Source organism: Cariama cristata, unplaced genomic scaffold (assembly GCF_000690535.1).
Source record: "Cariama cristata isolate BGI_N322 unplaced genomic scaffold, ASM69053v1 scaffold28079, whole genome shotgun sequence".
NCBI lineage: Eukaryota > Metazoa > Chordata > Aves > Cariamiformes > Cariamidae > Cariama > Cariama cristata.
Genome location: NW_009634520.1, coordinates 58,746 through 72,038, shown reverse-complemented (window position 1 = coordinate 72,038; position 13,293 = coordinate 58,746). Strand labels below are relative to the sequence as shown.

Sequence of the window (13,293 nt, the reverse complement as noted above, 5' to 3'; positions counted from 1 at the left end):
TCAATAATTAGTAATACTTGTTTTATGAAGAAAATTGCCATTTTGTTTTTCTGCAGTGCCAAAGCCACACTCTTGCTCTACAAATAAAATGCAGAGTTCTTATGTAAGTTTAATGAAACAATGGTGAGTCAGATAATGGCTTCTCCATGTTGGCAAATCTACTTTACAGAGCTATTTACTCTATGATAATGTTACTTCCTAGATAAGTATGTCAGAAAAATATCCAGATTCCTGTCGCAGATGAAACAATAAAAATCTGAATTTTTCTTTTATACAGCTTTGATGCATCTAAATTCATAACCTTAGATTTCCTTATTCACTCTTCCAAAGAGTGCAAGTGTACTCTTCCAAACTGGAAGAGACATTACTGAACAGCTTACAGGACTGTAGTGCATGAGCCATTAAACCAGCCTCCAAAAAAAACCCCAACCAACCAAACACAAACCTAAGCATTCAAATATCATTACATATTAAAAAAAAATAAATTATGGAATCACAGGGACTGACTTCAACCTAACAACTGAACATAATCTAAATTTTTATCAAACTGGCACTCCGCATGGTACAGTACTTGCAAAACACTAGTCTATGGATTACAGGCACCTCCTAAAGTACAAATGTCAACAGTGCAAAGCAGCTAATGAACAATATTAAACGAATTGTAATCATCTACACTCAGGATACCAACATCAGGGAGAGCAACACCACTTCCTTATTTCTGAATGGATGACATAGCAACACACTACTTTATCAAGCTACTTTGATCTTACCACATGGATAACTGCTCTCAAGCCTGGTTGGCTGTTCATAGTCTGTATCCCTGAGCTATCATGAAAGAACAAAAAAAAAACCCACAACTAACAAGCTTTCTCATGAGTGAAGCATGACAAACCCAGCAAAAAGTCTGATGGCAAAATGATTTATGAAAGAGTAACTTTTCCATAAGACAAGCAGAACAGAGGTGAACGTTACACACCAGTTTATTGCACGTCCATGTAAGAAGCTGAAGAGGAAGGCAGAAGAGAGATGCCGTCCCAGTTCACATCTATTATGTGTAGTGGGGGAAAATACATCTTGCTAAAATGGAAAATGTGTCAAGTGACAGTTAGGAACAATTCACTTGTGGTAAAACCATTTTCCCCAGTGAGCTTATTACAAATCATATGACACAGACATTCTCATATTGGCACAATGGCTCCTACAAGCTGCTAGAGCTGGTAACATATATTCTCCATTTCTTTGTACGGTTTAGGAATCTGTTTCTCTCCACTACTGTATTAAATGTCAGTGTTGCATTGTGGTAATATATTAGCTGTCAAGGAGAGGAAGCACACCTCATCACAGTTTGTTCAGGTCAAACACTTTACCCACACAGTATACCTGCAAATTGCCTGCTTGTTCCTAAAATGTTAAGCGCATTTGCAACAGAATATAATTCAAAAAATAAACTCATTAATCAAAGTGATGAGATGCAATACTGAACCTCTGGGCGTAAGCGTAGAGAATCAAGTTACTTATCTTTTAATAACAGTTCTTTGTGCATTTTAACTTCTGTGACCCGTGTTTCTGAAAGGAGGTACCTACAACTTGTTCTCTCAGCAGTCTCTGAAGACACAACTTCTATATACTCTGCGTAGGAGGTGCAAAATTATAGATGGAATAGGCCCTGTCTTATTCAATTCCTTTGCACAGAAATCCAAAGAAAGACTCAATTTCCATCAGAGGGGAGGGTGAATTTGGGGATCCAGATAGTCAAGCATGCAACCAGCCCAAGCTACTGCAAACAAACATACATCTTTTCTCCTTTAATCGTTTGCCCGCAAAGTTGGTTCACAGAGATGTAACTGGCAGGAATCCAATCCACAGGCACTTCTTGAATTAAGGTAAACAAAGCAATGATTGTACATATGCTCTTAACTCCCAGGCAACTCATCTATAGAATTAAGGACCTGAGCTCTTACTTTCTCTATGTGCATGAAAATATGCTCTAGTGTTTTAGAATTCAGAGTGTCAATCCCTTACAGAGAAGTCAAAAGCTAAGCATATTTGCGAAATGGATTTGTTACAGAAATATAAAAGTAAACATAATGCAGATGTACTAAATAATATAGAAAGACAAAAGTAACAGCAAGAAAAAACTGACAACTGGAAAGTCATGAATCTTAAGAATCCAACAGTGGTAGACAATTAAACAAGTTACGCAAAGTTCAAATTATTTCAGTAAAAAGACTAGGTCTGACTAAAAATGAGAGGCAGTATTTTTCACAGGCTTGAAAACAACTAAGGAGTAAGCAAATCTGCAGCATGGAGGAATCAGACTTATTCCTTTCACTATTTTTATGCTGAAGTCAAGAAACACACAATTCTTCTCATCTCAGTCTTCCAAGCAAGGAATATTTTCAAGTCAGGAGACCAATTTAAAACATTTCTTCTGTCACCTATGTATCTCAGTTCTAAGATGAAAACTATACATTTTCAAGCCAGCATGTTTTAATAAAATTTACCAGAAGACAATTACACGAACTGCCACTAAGAACCTTTACCCCTAAGTAGAAAGAACCTTAACAATAAGTCTAAAAAAAATTGTTAGGACTTTTCCATAAGTCAGATGAAACGCACAAAGTACGTAAGTAGTTCCATAATCAAAAGATACTACACCTGGATAATAAGGAGCAAAGATTTCTCTTTTTTTTTCCTTTTTTTTTTTTTAGAGAAGGATCTATTCTTGCAAGCAAAATATTATTACCTGCAATTAAAAGAACCAAGCCTCATATAACTTGTCAGCATTATGTTCTACTAATTTCTAGTGAACAAGAATAGTATTTATGTTAGAAATGAGAGAGCTTTCATATATTTTAATCAATGACATCCTATTATAACAACATTTTCAGTATCATTACACAAATTACACTGAACATCAACATAATCTTTCCATTATATCTCTGCCCGACAATTAATACTTCTGTAGACTTCAATGGTATATGAATATTGTGGTGGTATACATACAATATCCTTTTTTTTTTTTTTTTTTTTAAGATGCAAGCAAATGAATCAACATTTAAAATATATAGCAACATGAAAGATTTGGAATTTACCTTCTTTTTTTGTGTTCTGTTCCTGCCTCCCAACCAATCATCCATCTGTTCCTCAATCTCTTCAATTGAAGCTCCATGATCATACGATGGTATATATGCGCTTGACTCCAGAACCGTGTATACAGGGAATTCTGATTTTGGTTTCTTGATTTTAGGCTTCTTCTCCTCTATACAAAAGTAAAAAATAAGAAGAAAAAGTAATGGCACTAATACTGCAGAGAAGTATAAATCAAAAGCAGGCTTAGCTCCTCAACTCTTAATGCTATATTAAAATTTCCACTGAGGAAGGGGCTTCAATTTCTTTGTTAAAAAGAGAATTCAGAGTTTTGCATAATAATTTTATTTTTATGAAAAGTAAATAGCAATAAACCCACTTAGCCCCTCTGCTAGCTCAATTATGCCTTAAAGGGCCAAATGAGGAGCCCCTCAAAATCAGTTAGCTCTTGTTACTGCTACACCACCTGGCAATTAAGATTAGTACAGGCAAAAGCATAGGGAACTGTTAAGAGATTCCAAAAGTCCAGCTGGCTTCAAAGAAAATAGCAAAGGTAGAAAGGTGAGTTTTAGACAATTTTGTGTTAATCTATGGTCAGTTGTGCTGTGTAAAACCTTTCGAGTCAATAGATAGCTTCTCTGTTCTCAGATTTATGTAACTACAAATAGCTCTGTTCTAGAACTTAGACATTTAGGAAAATTTAAATGTTGGGCCTCATTTCTCAACTGATCAGTTTCCTGGTCTCTCTGTCCTTCAAATGGTATTAAATGGGAGCAGCAAACTTACAGGACACAAAGGAGGGAAAACAACCACCTAAACCCCAGTAAATGAAAACATATCTGCTAGATAAGATGACCTCAAAAGAAAGATTTAAGATTGATCAAACGTTGCCAGAACTTTAGGAGAGACAAGAGGATAAGGATCAGGAAAAGAAGCTTGAACACTCAGAAAGCATCCAGAAAGCTTAGGTATGCCAAGTGGGACTAATTATTTTTTTTCTCCTCGCTGTTTTAAAAATATGCTGTATTTACAATAACTGGATGCTCCTAAGGATGCTACTAAACCAAAAGAGCTCATCTAATGGTTGGCTGCAGCCAAAAGAGGAAAGTTCTACTCTCCCTGAACCTTTCCACTCTCCACTGTATGCTTATGCTCCTCTCTCTTCTATTTGTGCTTCGACAGTCATCCAACCACTTGGCAAACCAATTCAATTCACTTATCTTATAGAAAATTACTCCTTTACACTCCAACAAAAATTTAAAAATCTAAGTCATTTAAAGGTAACGGGCAAGGAAAAGGAGAACCAGACTTCTCAGCAGCAGTGGGCCATTAGATCAGATTATCTGCCTTTGCAACCATTCCTTAATACTTTTCTGAGCACCAGAGGAGAAATGCCTGTTTTTCAAGAAAACCTTCTTAAAAAGTTTCCTAAAGAGGACAGACGGACTGTTCTGTACAGACTCTGATGCACAAGTTTCCTAACAGTATATGTGCAGGAACAGCACAGTGAAGAGATTCCACAGACTTGACAAACTCCTAGGAACTGAATATTTAAGAAAACAATAAATGGACAGAGAACTGTTTCACAGCACCTTTCAGAAGTCCAAAAACAACAGGAAATTCATACAGATCTTGAAAGTTAACAGAATGAGTAGCTATCTTCTAAACTTGTAAAGATACGTTGTTGAGAGACCTGTTTGTGAAAAATCTCTAACTTTGCTTGTAATTGTCAAATTCCTCTCAATAAATAACATAAATAGCAAAATAAATAAAACAGTAAGCAAAAACTTGTATTTGGAATTTTTTTAGCATCCTTCTATAGTATGCATAGTAATTATAATGAAATCACATGCACTTCCCAAAAAGAAAACTAAAAGAAAGCCCCAAAATGTTAACCAGCATTCCTCTCATTGTTCGCGCAAAATTCTTTTTGTCTATTTCAAAATGTAATTTTTATAATCAAATCAGATGCATTAACCATTATCTCATTTTTCTTCAAAGTTGGCATATTTAATAGCTTCTGGAGTCAGAGTTAAGATTTGCAAGGATAAGTAACAATGGCTTCACCAGCTCTTTACTGCAAACAAATACACTGGCAAAAATATTCTAGGAAGTTACCCTAAACAACAATTTCCACAAGTGTATTTCAACCCTGGAAAATAATCAAGCACACTGCATGCGTTCACTTGGAATTACTTAACAGTGGAGACACCCCAAGACAATTGGGTTCAATTGTGTCTTGCACCCCATCAGCTACTGTTGGCTAATTTTCCCTCTCAAAATATGCAAATTGTTAAAGCATCTAACATTTAAAAATGACGAGTCTAGCCTGAAAATAGGTCATCTAGGCTTTTTCTGTAGTTTTAGAAGTAATTCTGTAACAGTATTTCCAGAAAAGACTGCACCCCACTTTAAAATGAGGTATCAAAGACAGTATCTAGGCTTTCTTCAGGCAGTTATGTGACAGAGGAAGACCTAACATAGAAAAGACACACTGCTGTTTGCTGACTATCAAAGGAATGAGAAATCCCACCTAGAGAAGATGGCTGTACAACCTCAAACAAGCACTCAACCACGATTCAAAAACTTGTCTCTACTGTCTCCCGTGCATATACAAAAAGATGAAGGAGTTCAGCATATCCATTACATATCACAATGGCTGTCATATTGAATTAAAAAAAAATAAAATAGAATTGAAGTTACAGCACTTTTGACATAGGGTTCCCAATAACCCATTGAGAACAGTTTGACCTCAGAGTTTTTGAAAGCCACTTTTTGGAATAGGAAAGCACATAAAAGTGGTTTAATGATAATACCATCAAGGATTTTAGATTGGGGAAGCTCAGAAGTTATGTTTGGAGGTAATGATTCACACTATGAAGCCTCAACTGAAAGGCAGCACTGTTGTTCTTTCAGGTGAAGACTGAAGAAAGCAAAACAGATCACTGAAACTATTTCACCCAAAGAACAGAAATCCACAGCAGATACCTAGGAAGAAAACGAAAATATAACATGAAAGAGAGAGGTTATCAGCAATTCAACTGGCAGCCCAAAAGACATTTCCGACCTGACCTGGTGCTTTCCCCTGGAGAGAATAAGGATCAGGTTTTCCAAATAGTAGATGATGCCTAGACAGCTGAATCCTACATCTGCTCAGGCTTGACAGACAGCCAGGAAGCTGGTGCTGCTGCCACCACCACAGCCTAAAGTGAGGATGTTTGATGGTGCTGCCAGTAGCAACAACTGCAGCTGTGATTCAGAGTTTTGAAACACAAGTGTTCCCTTAATACTTAGTGTCATCTTCAAACAGTGCTGGGTTTACAGTATGTGGCCATCTACTATAACAGAACAGGCTTTTAAAACTCATTTTTCTCCTCCAGTGTCAAATACTGTTCTAATATTGTTGTGCATAAACCTAACTGAAATGCAGGAAAAACATAAAGAAAAAGATTTCAGAGGTTCCTCCCAGTTTTGTGACAGCCTACTCACTGTCCACTGGAAACCCAATCAGACCACCATGCCCTGTGTGGGCACCAATATCCATCAGACCTTAACTATGACCAGAGTTACCGGTGCTCATACAACTACATGCAGTGGAGAGAAAGAGTCTTGGTAAAACCAGGGCCTGACTTCAACCTCAATAGGGTAAATGAATAGCTTACTCTCCCTACTATTTCCTGGGAACATTATGTATTCTAATTGCCAAAGTACAGTGTAGTAACTTTTCTAGTTTATTAAACAGAATAAAAAGAACAGGCAACAGCAGAAAGTAAATAGACAATCCAAGATTGTAAGCACTATAGCAATTGTTTGATTATCTACCACTCCAATGTAAAATGATCAGTATTTTTACATGATCTGTGAATTTTACAGAGTTCTAGTCCTTCTGTAATAGGAGAAATTTTGTTTTATCATTTGCTGAATTCATACTCCAAGGATACTAATTTTCTATGAGCATTTTCCACCTTTAGAACTATCAAGTTCTTTGCCAGAAGACGAAATTTGACTGTGTATCTAACAACTTAGAGTTAAAAAGAGAAATGTAATTTGTCCCCTGTGTTTGAACAGCATATAAATATACCCATCACTGGGATGCCTAGACTTTAACAGATAGCAATTAGCTAACTCTCTTAAAGCACGGCACTTTATGTTTTCTAAAGGCCTCCAATATCATTCCTGTCGTACTGGCTATACATTTTACTAGTTTATGGTGCCATGATCCGGGTTTTGAAGTTTGATTAATTACTTGCACATAATCAGATACTTTGACCTTCCTCGTTAGTCCTTCCACCTTGTTACTACATTAATTTTATCAGTGGCAGAATTAATAGTATCTGGTTAATGGTCATTTGCTTTAAGATATATCAGCTGTCATTTTTAGAATATAAGGAATCAGTTAGCAATTTGGATCGAGTGCCATGTAACAAAACAGTGGTGCTTTTTCCATAGTAAGTATCAAAGGTCCATATTTAAAAGTTTTCAGAAAAGTATACACTGATTTTACCTGATAGTTGATGTAAATGTAAAGAATTCAGAGATACTTTTTTTCCACAGAAAAAATGACCACTTCATATAGAAAGAAACAGAACAAAAAACCAGTGCTGAACTTGTGCAAAGAAAGTATGACACATCAAGCTCCCTCTCTCTGCAAGGTTTCTAAGCTTTAAGCATGAACAAGAATTCACAGAAAATATAGTCAAAAAAGACAGTAATGTCTTGAAAATCATAGAAAGTAAAGGGACAGGCTGATTGCTACCTCATGCATTGATAAGCAAGAAATATGACCACATACAGAGGTAGACAGCAAACACCTTTTTGGAAAGTCAGTAAGATACTGCACTGAGATCTCCTTTTCTTTCAACATTGTTCACTTACCTATGTAACTAAGAAAGACAACCAAAGCATTTACAGCATTAAAATTTGTTTAAAACATGACAGAGAAAAATTCACTTGCATGTACAGCAATACAGTCAGATAGAATACAATAGAGCCAAAAGTCTGGAAAAAATTGTAATAAGGATATGACAGTCTATTGAAAAAAATGAGCAAACTTTATTCAGTATCATTGCAAATATGGGGCTAAGACTCATATGTTTAAGAAAATATACATTTCTGTACTCATAATAAAGACAATTGGATTATGTGAATGCATCATGAGTTAGAGACAGATATATATATATTCGCTGTACTGAGATCTAGAAGCTAGTTCATTTTTGAGTAATCTGACTAAAAACATGTTAGTTTCATTCACAGTGATGAATGTATCCTCAATTACAAAAAAATTCTCGCAAGCTGTAGGTTTTGATGTCTTTCATCTTTTTCTTTGAGTATGTACCATTCCCAAAACTTCCAATTCCCCCAAAATACCCCATTGTCATAATATGAAAGGGTTAGAAATAAACTTCCAATGTTTGAGAGCTAATTTGCCTTCCAAAAAACATATAATGAAACACACGTGCCTCTTTCAAATGAGCCTCATACCACTGTATGTTAGTGGAATATCATCCATAAAATCTGAAGCAAGTTTTGTAGGGAGAGGCATCATATAGCCTAGTTGAAACAACTGGAAAAATCACATGAGCTTGCAAGTTCAGAATCCTTTCAGGAGGCCTGCCAAAACAATCTGTGAAATGGATGATACTTAGTTTGCCATAATTAGGCTTCAGAGGTAACAATTAAGTGATCAGAACATTCACACCCACACCAACCAAAAAAAGCATGCATTATGTGAATTAATTTTCTCTGAACCTGCCTGTCAGCAAATCATTACTGAGCAGGCATGTGAACACTGCATTTTGGCAGGGATTAATACTAAACATAATTATTCAAGATATTTGTCAATTATTTGGAAGTAAATGTAAAGTCACCTTCAGTATAGCACGAGAGTACATAAATTTGGTCAAAATTATTTACAGCAAAGAGGAAAGTACAGGAAGAAGTAGGAACATGGACTGGCTGCTAGTCTGGGACCAATTAAATCAAAAGCATTTTTGAAAATTACATAGTTAAGTGCAGATATGGCATAAGGTCCTTATAAGGAACTGTGTGCAAGGAACCTTTGATCTAAGAGCTTGTAGTTATGGTGGACAAGCCATCTGAAATGAGCTATTGGAGTAAAGGGAACTGAGGTAATCTGTGATTCTGTAAACAGAACAGTAGTAATAGCAGAAACCTGATTTTATAATCAGAAGATGACAAATGTTAGAACACTGGATACAAACCCGGGGTCCAGTATTTACAGCTACGTTGGAAAACTAAATAGAGTACAGAAAGTCCATAGAAATTAAGGGCTAAAGAAATGCTTTACATAAAGAAAACCTGCAGATAAATAAACCAACTTTTTTTAAGCACAGAAAAATCCTAGTAATGAACAACTGAAAGCTAAAGCTAGAGAAATCCACACTGAAATTAAGATATAACTATATAACAGTAAAATTAATTGTCTGAACAAACCATGAAGAATGGAAGGCATCTCAAGGTTTTCTGATCAATACTATATCTTGCACAACAAGATGCTAAAAGCTGAAGTGCCTCACTGGTACAAGTCAAACAAGACAAGTCATGAGAATCAGTATTTTTCACTGATTTTTGCCTGTAAGGGTCTGAAATAAACACATTATAGTAAACCATCTAGTGATGTCTTCTATCCCTAAGTTTCATGAAACAATATAAAAAGCTACCCAAGCAACATACTGTATTCCAAGCTGTCTGGAAAGGGAGAACCACCAAGCCTAACCAAACTTGATCAAATGTATTAAAGGTTTCACTACAGCTCTGGATGTTCACAGCAGGCACTCAGGTAAGACATGTCTTATTATAAAGTCCTATACAGAGATACAAATACCACTATAGATGCCATTATAAAGCCTCAATACAGAAAGAAGTCTAATCATGCAGCCATAGGGCTAGTAACTTTGTATTTCAGTTAAAGCTTGAATGATGAGAGTAAGGGGAAAAAACCAAAACACTAAGTACTACTCAACATGATTTATAACTAGAAACAAAATAGTTTCTTGCCATGGATTGGTCCAGATGCCTTGTACATCAGGGCAAGAATTCTGGATTTACAATGCAAATATGTTTGGTAACTGGGATGACAGTGAAGAGTTCACCTTCAGTATCCGGCAGGTGCTATTTCTTTAAAAAGGTATATTTTAAAAATAAATTTAAGTCTTCATATTGAAGGTCAGGGAAAACAAATGTAAGAAGAACAGAAAGTAAGAGAACTATCACGGCTAAGTATAAAGAAAGAAAAAGAGATGTGTTTCTCCCCAAAATAGACGTCGTTGAAAGAAGTGCTCCATGCAAGAAGAGGGCCAGTAGAGCTGCTAGAATTTGTCTTGGTAACTACTCAAACCTTGCAATTTAAGTTTAAAAACTGGCAGAGTCATCTGTCCTGACAATGTATGGCTATGTGTTCTCAGTTTAATAACTACTCAGTTCAGTTAATACATACTCTATTCTACATCCCATGACTATGAAGAGCAGGGTTATCAATTGTTACAGAATCATTCCCTGATGCAAGGATTATACACGTGTGACACTACAGGAGAGGGAGAAGTTAAAAGAAAGTTTATTAATTAAAGCACTTTCATTTTAAAATCAATTTTGTGTTCTGGTATCTAAATGTGAAAAAGGACATCAGAAAATGTAGGGCAAACCATTTATATTTTTGTACATAAAGCACCCAGTTATCTGTAATTCCATACAAAACCACATTTCCTAGAAACATACGGTCTGTATTGTAAGTTGCTGTATTTTTTTAAGGTAACGTTGTAAAGTTGTCATATTTTACTCAGGTAGTAGTGACAGCTTTGAATGGATTAAGAAGTGATAAGAAACACTGCAAAAGTGCCAGAAAAATAAATCAAAATTGTGCATAATATTGACTTATGAAGAAATTACTTTTTCACACTCCTCACCAAATACAGCACTTTAATGACATCTCAATACTGTCCTCTCTTTTCTACTTTGCAAATTATATTTTCCTCCTCCTGTACCCTTCTCTGGTTTTAGTTCAAGCTGCCTACAGAATACCACTTTTTTTAAAGCAGATAGACATGGGGGTAAACTAGCAATTAGGTCATGAAAAAACAAGCACTGTAAAACAGCTATTGCTGATCTGCATGAGATACATTTATGCAATTGGATAGATGGAACTGTTATTATGAACTCACATTCCACAGATGGTCTCTAAAATTAAGAAGAATGGGGCAAACAAAATCCACATTTGGTGATTTACAACCTTTCTATGCTAATTGTGCAGTGACAACGCAGAACAATATAATGAAATAAGCAAATTTAACAGATGCTTTGCATGCAAGCTTCAGTAAAAAAATTATATAACTACTTTTTTGCCTACAGTAACATAGACACATCTCTTGTTCTTCTCTTGGCAGTCTTATTTCTTTTTAAGAAAGGGTAACTGACTGCTTATTCTGCTGCCCAGCAATAGCACTGCTATGGCTGATCAAATTAATTCCGTGCCTAATTTCAAACTCTGCTAATTGCAAGTGGTAAGTCTGAATCCTTCCTCTTGGTCCCTGCCAGCAAGCCCACCAAAGGAGGGCAGGATGCCAACCAGCAAGACTGGTGAGGACTGGCCCCTGCTCACAGGAGTGACACTGGGTCACCTGACAGACCTGGAGGTCACAGGCAACGTCACACCCAGCAGCATAACAGGGGACAGGGAGGTGCTTCTGTGAGAGGTCAGGGTGACCAGGACACGAAAGTGCAAACTCACACCTCTCACGTGCGGTCACTGCTGCTGGAGGTAACAAAAAGTGTTGACTCTCACATGGCACCTGGCAGAGGAGAAATACTGAAAAGTTCACAGGTGGTCTTTCAGTGAAAGACAGGAATGTGCACACTACAATTTTAATGGCTTTACACTTTCACTTGTTTTCAAAAACTAGTCCTTTTAAAACAGTAGGTCACAGATTTCAATGAAGAATGTATGCCAGCTATTTTGAACAATGGCAATACATTACTATCTGACAATTTAACAAGTTTTTAATAACCTGAGACAAGACCCTTTTCAAGGGCCCATTTTGTGGTACGTATCTCAAGCATAATGGCAGCCTTCCCTAACAAGCATTAAATGCATTATTTTGCTAGATTTGGCCTGGGTCCATGATGCTCACTGAGGTGCTGAATGTTATCCATTTTCTCAAAATAGATTCAGCTACAGATAAGTTGGGAATTATCACTGAAACTGGATCTCTCTGCTGATTTTCCAAAATTAAGCTATTTTGTAAATATAAATAATGCAGCTGTATTTTAAGTGCCTAAAGGCTTATGCATACTCAAAGCTAGTAAATTATTACAGGGCACTCAATGCACTTGTCAGAATAAAGGAACTTAAAAGCATGCACTTAAGTACAGTAAATAAAGCAAGCATGCACATATAAAGAGAGACAAAAAAACTTTTAAAGTTGGCTTAAGAAGACAGTAGGTTTAATCATTGTCAAAAGCAAATAACTGAAAGAAAAAAAAGGAAAAGTCACCTATAATTATCCTGAGTACTTTATTAAGGGAAATGCTAATTGACTTCTTTGGTCTTTTATAAGAGTGTAAAGACTTTAAAGCATTAAATTCATGCTGTTGTTGAAATAATCTCCAAAGTCTGCATCCATGCTTTTGGAAATTCAAATTAAGTTCAGTTCCTATCACAAAAATCAACTCAATATGCACAAAAGAATTATTAAACACATTATTTAAAAAAAAAATATTTACAGACAAAAAGAATACAAGAATGCTCAAAATGCAAGAGGTCACTTCTGAAAATGTATGCTTCGAGTTCTATACATTTGCGATTTCCCGCTCCCATAGAGCAACATTTCTAGCAAAGTACACTTTTGTTGCTATGACATAACTATCACCTGAGTTTTATGCTTCTATAGGACCAAACCAGCAGCCTACTGCAAAACTAGTCACAAAATCAAAAGCTTATTTAAATTTAACAGCAGTATAGAAATACATAAAGCTTGTATTTGGAAGATTATAGAAATGTTTGTTCATATACATCCTGTGTAGTAGGTATATCATATTACATCTTTGTTTATTAAGACAGTGGTAAAAACTCACTCTGAAGTGTTTCAAGTTCAGCCTTAGCCAGGGCATCTTCTCTCGCCTTCATTTTTGTTTCTTTATATTCTACATATAATTGTCTGGCATCCTTTAAGAAAATGTTGCAATGGCATT

General features: G+C 36.0%; 1 protein-coding gene across 1 annotated transcript in view; it reads right to left on the bottom strand.

The window, feature by feature from the left end:
- Positions 1–3,095: 3,095 nt before the first annotated feature.
- The window catches only part of LOC104167065 (dnaJ homolog subfamily C member 1-like), a gene marked incomplete at its 3' end in the record, with an annotated part of 30,310 nt that continues 20,112 nt past the window's right edge, over positions 3,096–13,293 (bottom strand). The window contains exons 7-8 of the mRNA XM_009707189.1: positions 13,177–13,267; positions 3,096–3,262 (exon numbers count right to left, since the gene is read on the bottom strand). Of these exons, the coding sequence (XP_009705491.1) occupies positions 3,096–3,262; positions 13,177–13,267 (258 nt within the window). The remainder of the gene's footprint in view (positions 3,263–13,176; positions 13,268–13,293) is intronic.